The sequence below is a fragment of the Oryzias latipes genome, chromosome 13, assembly GCF_002234675.1.
Source record: "Oryzias latipes chromosome 13, ASM223467v1".
In the NCBI taxonomy this organism is placed as follows: Eukaryota; Metazoa; Chordata; class Actinopteri; order Beloniformes; family Adrianichthyidae; genus Oryzias; species Oryzias latipes.
The window spans coordinates 2,456,880-2,473,351 of NC_019871.2; the positions used below are offsets into that span (position 1 = coordinate 2,456,880).

Here is a 16,472-nt window from a genome sequence, read left to right on the forward strand (position 1 = left end):
ACCTTGTTTAGCAGTGTTTAAGGCCACGATGGCTCTTGGATAAAAGCTGTTGTTTAATCTGTTTGTCCTTGTTTTAATTGTCCTGTATCTTCTGCCTGAAGGCAGCAGTTCAAACAGAGAATGTTCAGGGTGTGATGGATCCTGCAGAATGTTCTGAGCCTTTTTTAGCCAGCAGGAACTGTACAGTTTTTCCAGGGATGGAAGAGGGCAGCCGATGATCCTCTGGGCTCTCGTAGTGACTCTCTGGAGAGCTTTCCTAGCTGCAGCTGTGCAACTGGCAAACCAGGCACAGACACAGTGTGTTAAAATACTCTCTATTGCGCTGCGGTAGAGGGACACTAGCAGTTTCTCACTCAGACTCATCATTTGCAGAGATAAGCCCCACCACTGTGGTGTGTAATGTTGTTTATCAAAATGTAGACCTGTCTCATTGACTGTATCGGAGAAGTGGAGTGAGCGAGTGTGATGTCATCCATAGAAAATGGTTTACTTCCGTCTCCAACCAAATGAAGTCAGTTCAGTCGCCTGTTTTTCTTGATATGGACGTCACCATATCTGTTCGGCTCACCATCAACGGTTGGAACGTTGGATGTGGGGGTCAGCAGGCTCCACCTACTTTTAAGGCATCTGATTGGTCAGCTTATAACTTGTATATTATGAACCACAGAAAAAATGAGGATTATCAAGAATATGTTAAAAAAAATCTTATCAGGTCAAGAATGGTTATTCAGACCAAAAGAATGACCGTTTTTTTCTCTATGGGATTTTAGCTTCTTGGAGCCAGCAGGTACTTCCTGTTTGGAACGCCACTCAGTCCAGTTCTCATATACAGTTAATGGTAACAGATCATTTGAGCTTTTGTTTCAGGAGCTTTTCCAGAATCCACTGGTTCCCTGAAATAACTTGTTTTTATTGGATGAAAAAGATAGTGAAGAAAAGTAATCAATTTGATGTGTAATTCCAATAAATTAAAAATGGTGTATCAATTCATGAAAGACATTTACCAAACACGAATATACTACCTACATGGATCAACCTGAAAAAATAATTAATCAGTAAAATAACTGTCATTTCAGTTCATTTAAGTCATCAGTCCTGACTCATCTTTAGCATGGGGGGGGGGGGGGGGGGGGGGGCGTCATATTTGTTGGGAACATAGTCACGAAGCCATTACAGTGCAGATTCAGCACATCTATAAATCACGTCTGTTCTTGGTTTCAGTTTCTGCAGGGTTGGCGTGCGTCACCTAAAAGATTTTCTCTAGATTATTCTTTACTTCACACACTTCTTCATCCATGTTAACAGAACCATGCAGCGCTGCATCAGCATTTCACCGTCACAGTTCCTCTGAGGAAACCTTCATTTTCATGACATCTTGGCAGGATTGTTGTCGTCTCGTTCCTGCTCTTTCTGGACTCTCAGCGTCTTCGAACGTCGGTCGGCCTTCAAGAAAACAAGCAGCTTGTTCAGGAAAATGTCTTTTACGTCGTCTGTCCTCCTGACGTCTGCAGGCCGATGTCTTAAAAGCGCTGAAAGTTGCAGAAATGTTTTTTCACACCTTCATTCTCACCCAAAGAGGAGTGACTCTGATCTTTGATGAGGTGGGTGACCTACAATGAAACTCTCATTTTACTTTGGTGGCAAGAAATATATTTAGAGTTTCATCCTCACTGCACACTTTTGGTTAAACAATTTCCATCTTTTTAGAGATTTAAATGTCAAAACTGTCAATGGTGCTTTTTGAAAGCCATAAAAAGGGACATAACTTAGATTTTTAGTTTGCAGAAGGCTGACAAAAAAAAAAAAGAAATAGAGACGAGTCATGAGAAGCAGAGAAAAGCTGCTGAAAATCTGAAGGTGTTGACATAAAGCGAAACATGAAGACCTTTCTCGTTCTTTTGAAGGTAATTTTGTGTCACTAGAGCAGGAAACGGTCACAGGAGGAAAGTAAAGGTGTCTGCCTGCAGAGCGCACCCGCAGAGCAGATTGAGCTGTGGTGGAGGTGAAATGACAAACATGACAGGTGGAAAACGCCTGAAAAGCCTCCTGCTGCTCCTCAGCCTGCACCTCTCAGGTAAGGCTTCTTCCTTCTCCTCTTCACTCGGTTTGCTCCAGCTGCTCGGCTTTAGACATTATAGGAAAAAGGGATGTCAACATGATGTCTTGGACTTAAAACCTTCTCGAAGCCACGAAGATGAGTTAAAAGTTTCAAGAAAGAAGATTTTAAACTTTAAGAGAATTTCACCTGGAAAATTTTTTTAGATTTACATTCTTATATTGAATTATGCTTCTCCCTTTTATGGAGTTATGTCTTCTATAATAATTTTATTGTGTCATAATGTATGCATTTGTAATTGTCTTGTAATTTTTTTTCGTTATTTATCGTTTGTTTTTTTCATTTTTGTTTTTAGCTTTTTATGTGGATAATTTTAACATCTGTCCGGACACAACAGATGGAAAAAAAAGTCTAAATCTGGCTCCCTGAGAAATAAAACGAAATAAATAAACAATAAACTGATGTAAATAAGATGGCATAGGCAGATTGTAATAGGTATTATTATTTTTTTTTATAGAAATTAAACAAACTTATTCTGTCAAGATGAGGGGAAAGAATCTCAAAAGTTTAGAGGAGATTTAAAGGAAAATGTAAAAGTTTTTATTAAACTCCAAACGAACTTTAGACTCTTGTCAAAACGTCAAACTGGTTCAGCAGAAAGTTTTTGTTCTGGATTATAGCAGAAGTAAAGAGGTTTTTCCGTGCTGACATTCTGATTTGTTTGTTGAAGCTTTAATTACCAAATTAACTTTACAGTTTAATCTGGTTTCCTGGAGTTCATTATGGAATATTTAAATACTCCCCAGTTAACATTAAAAACAGGGAATATGACTTTAAACCCACACATTCTTTCTTTTTAAATCTGTATTTTTCTATTCTTGAACCGCCTTTGTCAGGAAATCTTACACTGCTATTAGTGAATCTGGCCACAGGGGGCGGTATAGTAGCTTCTGTTGTTTTACATCAGGCAGCAGTGGATGCAGTTTACTTTTCAAGAGCAGAGTAGTGTTTTACATTGTAAAGTGACCTTGACTTTCTAGAAAGTCACCTAATAACTACAATATATTAGTAATAATATTAGTAATTCCATAGAAAGCAAAAAAATAGAACTCTATTTTTTATTGTTGCCCTTAGGTCGACGTTTTTTTGGACCAGCAAAGAAAAATATATCTTATTCAAAATTGCATCAAACCTTATAATTAGAGTGGCTACACTTGACAGTAGTAAGGCACATGTCTTATAAAGCTTTATTTCTTTACTTTTAAAATTGTATTATTTATTTTGCACACTGTGTTTGTTGTAAGTGTCATGTCATTTTTTTTACCTTGTTCTATGTGGAGATTATGCTTTAAATGAATTGCTTAGGGGGACTTATAAAGTTTCTATTCTGTCTGTATCTTATTGTGTGGTTGTAGAAGTATTGTTTTTGTTTTTTTATGCTATTTTTAGTTTCATGAACAAAACTTTGTACTGGTATACTACGTTTTTATCCAGAGAGCTACATTTGAAGGCCAGAAATCCACCGAAAAAACCACGTCTGTTTGTTGCGTCTATGTCTCTAATAGTGTAAACCCAAATGATCTGTGTGCAATCAAAATATGCTGGGATGGGTTTTAATGTCACTGAAGATAAATTAATGTAATTAATAAATTAATGTCTGCATGTTCCAGGTGTGAGAAGCGACGACAACACTGTGTTTGTGTACAGCAAAGTTGGGGATGAAGCCCTCTTGTTGTGCTCCATTGCCTCCTCCGACTGCTCCTCCATCACCTGGACCTTCTTCAGGAGCGGTCAGGTGCGTTTCTCCAAGGAGGTGATCCAGGGGCAGGTGAACAGAAGTTCGGAAAAGGCCAGTCGCTTGACTGTCGCCTCCAACTGCTCCCTCATCCTTCGAGATCTTGCCCTGGGGGACGTGGGCTCCTACGTTTGCTTGGAGCATGAGAGGGACGTTACTACGGTCTACCTGTCCATCCTCGCCATCAGCTCTCCCTCCAACATCATGGAGCTCAGGCCGGGGGGGACGGTCGTCCTGAGCTGCATCCTCTCTAGCTACTATGATGCAGGAAACTGCAGGCAGTATTCAGGCGGCAGTTTTAAGCTACGCTGGTTAGCAGAAGAGGGGACAGAAATGGACAATCACAGCAGGTTGGAAAGAAAACATTCTTTTGCTTTTGATACTTTACAACAAAAAAAAATAAACTGAGCATAAACCTGGATTATGTTGAATATTTAAATAAATTAGGGGTGCACATAGACTTTTAGAGCTCAAAGAAAACAAATGTATGGATCCCTGAACTTAAGGAGAACTGAATTTTTATTTCTCAAGTTTTCTTTTTTTGTGTGACTTAAAATTGAAATGAATCAGTTTGATTATCTGCAGAAAAAAAGTAAATCTGTAATTCAGGCTTTGAAATGAGAGTCACAGCTGTGATCGTGCTTCTCCTCCAGGCATCAACTGACTGAAAGAACTCACTGCAACGCCACGCTGGTCCTGAATCTGCAGAAGGAGGACAACGGCAGGAGGTGGAGGTGTCAGGTGGAGACCAAGCCAGGCGAAATAGAGACTCATTGGGACTTCACCTCCTCCTTTTTGTTTGAAAACACCTCCTCCGCCCGTGTTCTGCAGCCTCCTGCTGACGGCTTGTGTTCCGTCCGGCTGCCCATCAGCCGCATTGTGTTGTGTGTGGCTCTGCCGCTCATGGTCGGCATCGTGGGATTGGTCACATGGGTGTCGGATAGAAAGAGGAACAAGATGTTAGCTGCTGCTCTGCAGCATGACACCATGGGAATCAATCACTGACCTTTGAGATGATGTTTCTCCCAATGACACTATTCATTTTCTTCACTCTTAAGCTTTTATTCCTAACTTAACAATCTGCACTTCAGCTTTCATCTGAGTACATTTTACTGTTTTTTTAGTTGTCTAGAAAAAAACTTGATATTTGAATGTAAACAGTGTAAAACTTTACAGGCCCTCATTCTCTCTATAATGGAATCATGTGTTTAAATTTAGAAATTTGTAGATGGTTTCAATATTTTGTTGTTAAATACTACCCCTGTCTTTCTTAAGGTAGCGCGGATTACTGGATTTAACTGTCTTAACTGAAGTGACTTATTTGTTTGAACACATGTTTATACAAGTCAGAGGAAATTTGTAAAAAAATACTTGTTTTTTTTTATCTTTATATGCAAACAATAAAAAATATCATCAGATTTTTGGCTATTAGTGCTTTTATTTTATTGTTCTTCTAAAGTTGCTTTATAAACATTTTGCTATTGTTTTCCAAATTAAAATATTTTATGGTGATTTCAAAGATGTTCTATTTCTTGGCTTGTTCTAAAATATTCATGTTTAATGCACATAATTCATTAATTTATTCGTATTCATTCGTATTAATTAATTTAATTCTAAAGTTAATATTTCTAGACAAGGAGTTATTTTTATAGGCCAAAGAAATATTTTAATATTTTATGAAAAAACTGAAGGGTGTCTTGGACATTCATAGACTGCGGACTACCCTGAGTTCTCCACTCCCGGCTTCCGTAGGAAAACAATGCATTTTCACAGCTACGGAAAGTGTAAGGGGACAATTCTGCGTTTTGAGGAAAGAATTGTCTGTGCGTACCTACTGAAACATGGCAGCACATTTGAAGAAGCGAGTGTACGAGGAATTTTCAAAAGTCGTTCAGGTAAACGTTATAATTGTTTTGTTCGTCAGCTTGTTTTTGTGCGCAAGACCTTAATATGAAGCTAAAAACTGCGCTTTCAAGCTAACAGGACCGTTTGCGCATGCTAACTGATTAGCTGACTGAACAGCAACAGGAACCCGTTGCAGCTTCAACAACTCAACACACATTAGAGTTTGTACATGTTTGGTGACTTCATTTAAGGTCAAGTTGTGGAGCTGACTTTCTTTAATGTCACAAATATTTGGCCAATTGCAGCCTAGCTAAAGTGGTTAGCATCTGATATAGCTATAGCAGTCGTTCAGCGGTGCTTTCAGATGTCCTCGGACTTTTATGTGTTTTCTCCTAAAATTTAACTCTTTTTAAGGCCCATTAACTTGGGAATCAGACGTGGTTCAGATATTGGTGGTCATCTCTATCAGCCAGGTTTTTTCCTGTATGTTCAGGAACTAGTAAGACAGAAATCCATTCTATTCATTAACAACATACCCACATATTCATTAAAACAGATTCTATTTTGATTTAAAATGTTGCAGAAATGTGACTTTATACTTTAACTGGTTGCTCTGTGAATCCTGTTCATGGCTATATGTGAAAAGCTCATCAGATTCAGAGGGGAACTGTTTTTGTTTTTTAAAGTTTTTGAGTATCTTTATAAAGCAGATTTTATGAAAAGAATCTAACTCTTTTTAATTAAATTGTTCTCAGATGTTGAGTAGGAAAGGATGTTTAGGTGGTAATAACACATGTTGAATATATTTTAAAAAATCATAAACATTGATCCTGTCTTTGCATTTTTTGTAATAACCTTTAATCATTTAAATAAAGATTGAAACGTTTTCTATGTTTTTTTTTTTGTTTTTTTTTGCATAAATAATCTTCACTGTCATCGTGTTTTCAGATTCCTCATGAAGAAGCTCCGGCCAAGAAGCTGCGTCTGTCCAAACCCAGCAAGTCTGCTGCGCTGCACGTTGACCTCTGCAAAGCCACCAACTCCACCGACGCGCTGCAGTACCTGCTGCAGTTCGCACGCAAGCCCGTGGAGGCGGAGAGCGTGGAGGGCGTGATCCGGATCCTGCTCGAGCACTACTACAAGGTAAACGATGATAATGATCAGCAACAATGTGATTTTTAGAGCCGCTATGACCCTGAGCAGGATTCCACAAGACAAGATGATGAATGGATGTTGGAGATGTGGGCGGGGCAATGGTCGTTCTTTGGAAAATAGATTTCTAAGATTTAGATTTGAATGTTTATTAGTATAAAATGTGAAAAGAAAGTTCTAGTTGCTTTTAATTTTATAGAGGCGTTACTTTTTATTCTTACTGTAACATTTCAATTGTTTAAATAGTTCTAGATAGTTTCTGAATATTAGAACTCGACACCTTTGTTTGAACCGAGAAATGCGTCACGCCAATGTGTCTCATGTCAGGAAAACGACAACTCTGTGAGGCTGAAGATCGCTTCTCTGCTCGGTCTGCTGTCCAAAACCCGGGGCTTCAGCCCGGACTGCATCTTTGATGACGCCATCAACACCCTCAGCAATGAGAGTGAGACACACTCCATCCCTTTTTATTTTCATCAGACCTCAACTGTCCTCTCTGTCGGCCTTTGTGGCTTCATGTTGCGTTCAAAGACCCTTTACTGTCTCTGTGGACAGACTCCCATCAAGTCCTCGCTCAGCTGTTGGGCACTCTGCTGGTCATCGGGACTCAACTGCCAGAGAGTCCTGCAGTCAGACTGAGGCTGACCGAGGTGGCCTGCAAGGTAGCACACACACAAACACACACTCACGGGCACACAAGCACACGCAAATGCAGATGCACTCACAGACATTTACATATATAAAAAGAACACACACACACACACCGATGCACGCACTCATACTCATGCATTTACATACACACATTCCAGCATCTGATAGTTGTGGTCGTCTCCTCTGCAGCATCTGTCTGATACGCACTTCGGGGTGAGGAACAAATGTCTGCAGCTGCTGGGAGGTCTTGGCGTGGCGGACGCTCCTCTGCTTAAAGACGGCGAGGGATCGAGCTCGTCTTCAGGTCTGAATGTCTTAAAGAGGAAACTCTGCAGGCTGTTCAGAGCTTTTCTTCTGAAGCATAACATGACAGCCGTTTGGGTCAGGATGGGTTCTTATTATGCCTTTGACTTGAACAACAGGAGCTGTGAGAGAAGTTCAGACCATCATCAGCGATTACTTCGCAGACCAGGACCCCAGAGTCCGCACCGCAGCCCTGAAGGCCATGGTAGGTCACAGCGGAGCATCTTTACCTGCCAAAAACCTCCACACCGGACGCTGAACAAAGATCCCACGAAGTGCATAACTAATCTGAAGACTTTGTTTGTTTCAGCTGCAGCTTCACGAGAGAGGAATGAAGATCCATCAGATCATCTATGAGCAGGTAGGAGCTCAGGTTTATAGTTTTCACATTTAGGTCAGATTCTGAGGGATTTGATGCTTTGGAACAGAAAACATGGAATCAGTGAAGAGATTTCAGATTACTAGGTTTCACTCACAGCTGAAAAATATGTTTATTTCTTTATTTAACAACTAGTTTTAAGATACTAATTATTTTTTAAGTGTTGCACCTTTCCAGCCAGTCAGAGGCCGGGCCCATATAAAAACATATGTAGTTCAAAGACGTAGGGGTTTTTGATTTATTTATTTTTTTACCTGGGTGTATTTAGTAAATTGGGTTCAAGGTAAAAGTGCTTTTATTTTGAAAAAAACTCAAAAGGTCCAGGCTGTTTTGGTTTTGATTAAAATGCCGCCACGAGCACAGCATCCTGAGGATTTTCTTCAGCTCTTGACGTGAGCCCGGGTGAAGGTCTGAGGAGGAGCTGACCCGTGTTCCTGGTGTTTCCTGCAGGCCTGCAGACTTCTGTCGGATGATTACGAGCAGGTTCGCTCTGCAGCGGTGCAGATGGTTTGGGTTCTCAGTCAGCTGTATCCAGAAAGGTGAAGTTTCCAATTTAAATCCACATCATGTAGGGAAAAAAAACAAGAAAACGCAGGATTTACTCCTCAGTCGGAAGTTCCTCTCTCTTCAGCTGTCTGACTCCTCCTGCTTTCTGTCCAATCAGCATCGTGCCCATCCCATCGTCCAATGAGGAGATCCGGTTGGTTGATGATGCGTTTGGAAAGATCAGTCACATGGTCAGTGATGGTTCCTGGACGGTTCGGGTGCAGGCCGCCAAAACTCTGGTAAAACGAAACATTTGTGATTTGCTTTTAAAATTATTTTTCCTGAAGAGAAATGTTTAAGACAGTAATTCAATCACATTTTGATTACTTTCAAGAAAAAAAAAAGATTTATTTCTTTTCTCCCACTGTCTTTGAACGCAACCATTCAATCAACAATATCCCTTCAAGAAAAATTAAAAAGGTTTTTAATTCAGACCAAAATATGGAAAAAAAGAAATAAAATGCTGAGTGACAGCCAGAATAACTAAAGAAACTAAAAATACATTTATCTATAAACTACTGTTTTAATTGCTTTAGGAAAACTATAAACCAAAATAGTTTTTTGTTTTCAAAAACTCTGAATGTTTCACCACACAAAAATCCTAAAAGCCTCTGTGTAAGTGCCATATGTGAGGTCCCGCCCTGATAGGTTTATTGGAAACCTACACTCTGCGTGTGTCTGCATCTCTACAGACGATAAAAAGATGATCCAGATAACAAGAGATTTTAGCATCTGTGGTGTTTCTGCCTTACAACAATCTGACACAAAACCCTTCTTAAAGACCCACAAGAAAAATGTGTTCATGGTCATTTATAAAGAAAATGACGCTTTAAATAGCATTTCTGAGTATTTCTTTCTTCAAATTGTTGTGAATCCAGAGCAGACTCACGTGAATTTCTAATAAACTCCTACAGAAACTATGTTCTGACAAAACCATTTTGATTTTGGCTCAAAAACAGCATCATCGTAATATAAAAGACCACCGGGAACTCTTTGAAAATAGATCAACAGATGATCCAAGAAGGATTTTAATCATTTAAATTTCAGGTTTTCTCCAGATGTTTCTTAAAGAGATGGACATGGTGACTCAGAGTCTCTGTGGACTAGAGAACCCAGATCGTTTTGTTAAACTGAATGATATATATTGTTTCTTTCATAGGGATTCTAAGTCCAGGCTTCATTAAACACTCTTGTGCTCTTCTATTAATATGCTCACATCTTAACCAAATATTCCAAAGATGAATAAAAAAATCAGAGGAACTTTATTTTCATTCGTTACTTTGTTGGATGAGTGTTTTTATGGTGGAAAGTCTTCATCGGCTGTTGTCTGGCGTTTCAGGGCTCAATGCTGCAGGTCAGTCCTCACTTCCTGGAGCAGACTCTGGATAAGAAGCTGATGTCAGACCTCCGGGTGAGTGGTCGAAGCCTTTTTCTGCTGGGATCTGCTCAAACGCTCGGTGCATTGGAAAACCTGTTTGTGTTCAGAGAAAGAGGACGGCCCACGAACGGGCCAAAGAGCTTTTTGCCTCAGGAGAGTTCTCCTCCGGCAGGAAGTGGGCCGACGACGCCCCGAAGGAGAAACTGGACACCAACACGGTCAGCCTGATCGCCTCGGGGGCCTGCGGCGCCTTCGTTCACGGTCTGGAGGACGAGATGTTTGGTGCGAGAAACAACTTTCTCTCAAAATGAGCTTCTACGCTGCTGTCCTCCTTCAAACCAGCTGAGTTTCCGTCATCTTTGTGCCTCTCCGGTTTCTCCGTTTGAATGCTCAGAGGTGCGCATCGCGGCGGTGGAGGCGCTGTGCCAGCTGGCTTGCTCTTCACCCAGCTTTGCTGAAAAGTGCCTGGACTTCCTGGTGGACATGTTCAACGACGAAATCGAGGAAGTGCGGCTGCAGTCCATCCACGTGCTCAGGGAGATCTCCACCCACATCACCCTCAGAGAGGACCAGCTGGACACCGTCCTCGCTGTCCTGGAGGTAAACCCGAACCGCCGACGCCACGGTCCAGAATCACTGAAGGTCATGTGGTGAAGGGAATCTCTCTCTGTCCAGGATTCATCCAGAGACATCAGAGAAGCTCTCCACGAGTTGCTTTGTTACACCAACGTGTCCACCAAAGAGTGCATCCAATTGGCTCTGCTGGAGCTGCTGAAGAACCTCAACAAGTACCCGACCGACCGCAACTCCGTCTGGAAGTAAGAACTCGTTTACGCTCCGTTTCCCATCCCTCAGAGCCCAGATCTTCAGTTCTGAAGGCAAACTTCAGCGATTCTGTCTGCTTTTTGCTCCGAGACCAGAGCAAACATCCTGCTGGTTTTTCTGAGGCGTTTTCATTTTTTGAAAATAATTACAGATCCTGCTGGAAACAGAAGAAGAGTTCTGTCCTAATGGGAGGTTTGATTTTTGATTTGATTTGAAATGGTTTATTTCAAGCAATCAAAGCAAGAATAATGCACAGAACATCTACAATCAGCGCTTATACATTCATACAAAGACGTATCAAACTTAGGATAATGTTATTAAAAAGTCTCTATTGTGTGAAGACAAACTTGAGTAAATCTAAACGTCTTTGAATGCCAACTTTCTCTCCTCTGTGATTTTTCACCATATTTACGCTGATAAATTCTGTCGAAACGGTTACTTTAGCTTCCAAAATATCAGAGGTTTTCTGAAACCATTTTTGGTCAAACTGCTTTAGAAACCGCTTGTGGTTTTTCTTTCTTCTGCTCAGGTGTTTGAAGTTTCTGGGCTCTCGTCACCCGACGCTGGTGCTGCCGCTGGTTCCTGAGCTGCTCAGCACTCATCCGTACTTCGACACGCCGGAGCCCGACATGGACGACCCGGCCTGTATCCTTGGCCGAGCGCAGTCGCCGTCTGCAGACAGCAGAACGGCTGAAGCCGTCCCAGCTCTGATCAAACACTCATTTATTCAAAACCCACTAGAATGATGAATTAACACATTAAAAACGGATTTTCTCCTCTTTTATTTTTCAAACCGGCTCCTCCGGGTGTTGTAGCTTGTTGGTGGAGGTGACGTTTTTCTCTGTTCCTTTTCTTCACTCCTGCTGATCCCAGACATTGCGGTTCTGGTTTTGGTTTTCAACGCCGCCAAGTCGTGTCCGACCATGCCAGCGCTGTTCTCTGACCACACCTTCAGGCACTACGCCTACCTGAGGGACAGCCTGTCCCACCTAGTTCCTCCTCTCAGGGTGAGGGCTTCCTTTCATGTCCTCCATGACAGAAGATGCAGGAAATTTAAAAACGTTTCCAAAAGGAATTGAAGAAATTGAAGTGTGTATAAACGGTGAACGATCTGGTTCAACGCTGACCCCCTTGTAACTGTTTCCCGCTTCAGCTGCCAGGCAGGAAGCAGGTCTACAGTCTGGACTCCGTGGACTCGGATGCTGGTTCTGGTTCTGTGGAGTCGGCCCAACTCTTCCTCCAGCAGAGCCTTCACAGAGTCAGTACCATCCAAAACCTGGAAACCCCTGGAGGTCAGGACCTGCTGGACTTCACCATACGGTAGGGACAAACACAGGATGTCCTTCACACACAGGAAGTCCTTCACACACAGGAAGTCCTTCACACGCAGGAAGTCCTTCACACGCAGGAAGTCCTTCACACACAGGAAGTCCTTCACACGCAGGAAGTCCTTCACACACAGGAAGTCCTTCACACACAGGAAGTCCTTCACACGCAGGAAGTCCTTCACACACTGGAAGTCCTTCACACACTGGAAGTCCTTCACACACAGGAAGTACTTTTAGAGCCTGCAGCCGTTTGGAGCGTAAACTTCTGAAGAATCTGTGCAGCTGGAATCACAGGAACGCCAAGCTTCTAGGAGATGATCTGGCACTTTACCTTTAACGTGTCTGTGATTTTAAATCTTTACAAGTACATAGATGGTTTTATCGCATGCCGAGTCCTTTGAGCAAATGTAGAGCCACAGGAGCTCCTCAGGGCTCAGTGTTGGGCCTCCTTCTGTTGCATAAACCACCAACCAGCAGGAGATGACTGTGTCCTTCAATTCACAGATTCACGACCAAAGTCAAAAATTGCAGAAAAACCACCCACCATGACAAAGATTTCAACATTTACAGCTGTTGTTCTCCAAATATTCCTAAACATTTGGATTGACTCTTTGGTTTTATATAATTCCAAAAATTTAAAAGTATTTTAATGATCATCATATTACTGAGTTTACCGTCTAAAGTAAAGTTTCACCAAAATTTTAAAAACTAATACATTTGCACAGTTTGACAAAAACGTGGTTTAAAACCAGGAAAAAGTCCGGAGGAATCCTCCGTCCCGGCTGTGTGAACATTCCCTCAGCTGCTCTCCTCCCGTTTGTCCCGCAGAGACCTGCAGCGGCTCGGAGAGCTGCAGACTGAACTCGCTGGAGCTGCGGATTTCTGCGCCACGTACCTGCGCTGCCAGCTGCTGCTCATGAAGGTGGGAGAGGAACGCCGGCAGGCCTCTTCCAGAAGCTTCCTCAAGCCGTAAAAACTCACAAGTCTTCGTTCCTCCAGGCTCTGCAGGAGAAGCTGTGGAACACGGCCGTCCCTCTGTGCCTCAAACAAAACGTCACGGCCACGGCCGCAGCTCAGCAGGTCAGTGGGCATGCACACGCATGCACGCACGCCTCTGTAGGAGCAGCAGCTCTGACCGAAGCAGCTGTGGTTTCAGATTGTGGAGGAAACCTACAAACTGGAGTTTCTCTACAGCGGCTTGGAGAACCGGCAGGTGGCCACCATCCACCACGTCCGACTGCAGGCCAAAGCTCTGCAGCTCATCCTGACGGCTCGCACCAGACAAGGGTCAGCGCAGCCGCCGCCGCACACACACACACACACACACACGCAAGAAGTCATCATAAGAGGAATCAAACGCTCTGCTTTCTCCCCAGACTGGATCCTCTGGTCAGCAGCGAGAAGTTTCTTCAGGAAGTGGAATCTTTTCAGAGGTCAGCGCCTTGTTTGTTGGTCCCTTTGGTACCCTTAAGTGTTTTTTGTTTTTTACTCTTTTCAACGATCAAATCTTTGTTTTTCATCAGATATATATGTGTGTGTGTGTGTGTATGTATATATATATATATATATATAATATATATATACACACACATAGAGTTTATATAAAAAGTTTTTCTTTTTATATAAAAACATGAGTTGGATGCAGTGGTAGCTTTTCTAAATTCAAAAATTATTTTTTGTTTTGTTATAAAAAAGAGTTTCTACTTGATAATATATAAACGTATTTAGTGTTAAAAAATAAAAAACTATAAAAGGTCAAAGACAAATATTTTTTAAGAATTTTGTACTTTAAACAAACAAAATCCTATTGAACGACCCTCTGAATGTCCTCAGTCTGTAGAAAGAAGAAAACGAATCATCTTCAGGTTCCTTAAAGACCGTCGCTGCTGCAGGACGTTTTTGTTTCTTTTTGACCTTTTTGAATTTCTGAGGTTAAAGGTTGAAGCGGTCCTGGAGTTCAGCCCCTCAGTCGGTGTGTTTCTCTTCCTTCAGGCAGTTCTTGCCGGAGCTGCCCCACCTCCAGGACAGCTTTGCAGAGAAGCTGCTGGAGCTGATGCCCCGCTTGTCGTCCTGCAAGCCGGTGGAGCTGGTGAAGATCCTGCAGGCCACGCTGAGGCAGAGCGGCGTGCCGCAGCTCCGGCTTCCTGAACGGGTCGGTCGGCAAAGTCCAGGGGGGGCGCCCGCTCTTAGACCGGCCCGCTAACTCCCGCTCTTCCCAACAGATCCACAGAGCGACCGCCACCATCATCGAGCCCACCGGGGAGTCGGACAACCCGCTGAGGTTCACCACCGGCCTGGTGCTGGCGCTGGACATCGACGCCACGCTGGAGCACGTCCAGAACCCGCAGAACACGGTGAAAGTGCAGGTGAGGCTGCTCTCACCTTCTAGCGACATTGATCTAGAAATCTCATTTCACGATGAACCGGATTCTTCTGCAGGTTCTGTATCCAGACGGCCAGAGTCATGTGATCCATCCCAAACCCGCCGACTTCAGGAACCCCGGACCCGACCGGCACCGACTCATCACACAGGTGTACCTCTCTCACAGCGCCTGGACAGGTGGGTTTGAGGAGCACGCAGCCCCCCCCTTCACCTCTTTGAAGATACCAATCACTCCTCTCCTCCCCTCCTCAGAGCCCTCACAGATTGAAGTGCGCCTCCTGCTGGCCTACAGCTCCGCCTCCTCCTCTCCCTCCAAAAGTATGACGGGATGGAGCGACAGCTTCGACGGGCCGCCGCCCCCGGAGCCCGCCGTGGAGGGAACCATTCCGTTCAGCAAAGCCGTTAAAGTTTACATCATGCCTAAACCTGCCCGGCGCTGACCTGACATTCTCCCCGACCCGGATCGACCCAACAGAACCCTCTGCCATGTTCACCTGTAGATAATAAAGTATTTGTACTGCAGAGGAAACTGAGACGTGCAGAAGAATCTCAAACGTTTATTTTGTTTCTGGAACTATTGTCTGTCGTCCCATTTTGGTTCCGTCCTCCAGAACTTTTTTCTTTAGGTTCTGGTTTCCACGGCAGTGAACCATTTCACCAGAGACTCGATAACCAGAAGCGATTCAGCTGGATAGGATTCCCATCAGATCCAGAGACAGCAACTCAACAGGTGGAGTGGAAGACTCCACCCACTTTGGCGCCCTGCGCAGCCATCTTGTTGTATTCGGCCACAGCCTTCTCGGTCTGGAAGACCTGAACGTCGACCCCTTTCTGCTTCACAAAGTCCAAAGTGGAGGGAGGAACCTGAGAGGAACCACAGCTGTGATGTGGGAGCCCAAAACGTCAGAGGTTTCTCACCAAAGTCTCACCTGCAGAGCTTCATTCATGCCTCTGCCGATGATCAGGAGCTCCGCCCCCTTCTTCAGCACCTCCTCCAGATCAGCAGGCTGAACCCCTGGGTGATGCTGCAGATGAGAGCAGCATGAGAACCTGTCCACCGCTCAGGTCTCCTGGTTCTGGTTCACTCACATTGGTTCCAGTCTCTCTCCAGTCCCAAGCCCGGCTGCCTCCAGGCCACACCTTACAGTCCTTGTAGCTGGAGGAGCAGCCTTTCACCTTCATGTGGCCCCATGACAAGGAGGCGATCTCAGGGGAGGACATGATGAAATGGAGCAGGTCTACTGATGAGCTGCAGCAGCCAAAGCTAGGTTCGGCAAGCGCTCCGTTCCAGACCAGAACCTCCTAAACTGACTTCACAGACGGTTATTTTGTCAAAAATGAGGAAAAGGTACAGCCTCACCGTTTATACAGAGCTATTTGTACTGATTTATGAGAAAACTTGGAGCGGAGACTTGAGCTGCTGTTTACTTGTAGTCAGTGGCGTCACATATAAGCCACGCCCCCGCTTACTCCTGATGTTCTTAAAGGGGAAATGATTTTTTTCGCAGTATAACTACTTTCTCGTAGGATTTCTTAAAAAACACATAGAAGTCCAAGAAATAAATTTATTTATTTAAAATACTTATTTTTGAAAATATGTAATCAAAAGAAGCCAATTTTCTTGTTAACTCTTAGCCAGAGTTTCGATTTTTGACACTTTAACATTTCAAAAGTTTTAACATTAGTTGTTATGGTTACCCAAACTAATTAATAAACTTGTTTAGTGTTCAATGGATTTGTTTTCATCAAAGACCCTTTAAAAAAAGGGTGATCACCCGTTTAAACTATAACCCATTGTTTGCTTTATTTAAATGAAAAATTATTTCAACGT

General features: G+C 43.1%; 3 protein-coding genes across 4 annotated transcripts; 2 read left to right on the forward strand and 1 right to left on the reverse strand.

The window, feature by feature from the left end:
• The first annotated feature begins 1,163 nt into the window (after nucleotides 1-1,163).
• LOC105355351 lies at nucleotides 1,164-5,269 on the forward strand. Of its 2 annotated transcripts, XM_011482177.3 has the most exons (4): nucleotides 1,164-1,601; nucleotides 1,905-2,074; nucleotides 3,727-4,201; nucleotides 4,505-5,269. In XM_011482177.3, the coding sequence occupies exons 2-4, from the start codon at nucleotides 2,008-2,010 to the stop codon at nucleotides 4,854-4,856; spliced, it is 894 nt and encodes a 297-aa protein (XP_011480479.1). In that variant the 5' UTR covers nucleotides 1,164-1,601; nucleotides 1,905-2,007; the 3' UTR covers nucleotides 4,857-5,269. The 2 variants fall into 2 exon arrangements, with proteins under 2 accessions (XP_011480479.1, XP_023817724.1); XM_023961956.1 differs by having other exon boundaries at nucleotides 1,164-2,074.
• Nucleotides 5,270-5,614: 345 nt separating this feature from the next.
• Nucleotides 5,615-15,182, forward strand: ints4 (integrator complex subunit 4). The gene is made up of 24 exons (XM_011482178.3): nucleotides 5,615-5,746; nucleotides 6,645-6,839; nucleotides 7,176-7,293; nucleotides 7,404-7,510; nucleotides 7,689-7,803; nucleotides 7,922-8,007; nucleotides 8,113-8,163; nucleotides 8,632-8,720; nucleotides 8,846-8,966; nucleotides 10,067-10,138; nucleotides 10,213-10,387; nucleotides 10,500-10,705; nucleotides 10,781-10,923; nucleotides 11,460-11,575; nucleotides 11,804-11,937; nucleotides 12,084-12,250; nucleotides 13,087-13,180; nucleotides 13,258-13,338; nucleotides 13,415-13,545; nucleotides 13,635-13,691; nucleotides 14,251-14,410; nucleotides 14,481-14,624; nucleotides 14,698-14,818; nucleotides 14,894-15,182. The coding sequence occupies exons 1-24, from the start codon at nucleotides 5,693-5,695 to the stop codon at nucleotides 15,079-15,081; spliced, it is 2,925 nt and encodes a 974-aa protein (XP_011480480.1). The 5' UTR covers nucleotides 5,615-5,692; the 3' UTR covers nucleotides 15,082-15,182.
• Nucleotides 15,179-16,105, reverse strand: aamdc (adipogenesis associated Mth938 domain containing). The gene is made up of 3 exons (XM_004075180.3): nucleotides 15,731-16,105; nucleotides 15,571-15,666; nucleotides 15,179-15,505 (listed from the first exon to the last, which is right to left on the reverse strand). The coding sequence occupies exons 1-3, from the start codon at nucleotides 15,860-15,862 to the stop codon at nucleotides 15,365-15,367; spliced, it is 369 nt and encodes a 122-aa protein (XP_004075228.1). The 5' UTR covers nucleotides 15,863-16,105; the 3' UTR covers nucleotides 15,179-15,364.
• Nucleotides 16,106-16,472: the final 367 nt, after the last annotated feature.

Coding starts and splice junctions, on each gene's coding strand:
- LOC105355351 (XM_023961956.1), top strand. CDS start 2,008: ATGACAAACATGACAGGTGGAAAACGCCTGAAAAGCCTCCTGCTGCTC. Junction 2,075..3,726: donor CCTCAGCCTGCACCTCTCAG/GTAAGGCTTCTT, acceptor TGCATGTTCCAG/GTGTGAGAAGCGACGACAAC. Junction 4,202..4,504: donor GAAATGGACAATCACAGCAG/GTTGGAAAGAAA, acceptor CTTCTCCTCCAG/GCATCAACTGACTGAAAGAA.
- ints4 (XM_011482178.3), top strand. CDS start 5,693: ATGGCAGCACATTTGAAGAAGCGAGTGTACGAGGAATTTTCAAAAGTC. Junction 10,924..11,459: donor GACCGCAACTCCGTCTGGAA/GTAAGAACTCGT, acceptor TCTTCTGCTCAG/GTGTTTGAAGTTTCTGGGCT. Junction 14,625..14,697: donor AGAACACGGTGAAAGTGCAG/GTGAGGCTGCTC, acceptor ATTCTTCTGCAG/GTTCTGTATCCAGACGGCCA.
- aamdc (XM_004075180.3), bottom strand. CDS start 15,862: ATGTCCTCCCCTGAGATCGCCTCCTTGTCATGGGGCCACATGAAGGTG. Junction 15,667..15,730: donor GGAGAGAGACTGGAACCAAT/GTGAGTGAACCA, acceptor TCTCATCTGCAG/CATCACCCAGGGGTTCAGCC. Junction 15,506..15,570: donor GCATGAATGAAGCTCTGCAG/GTGAGACTTTGG, acceptor GGTTCCTCTCAG/GTTCCTCCCTCCACTTTGGA.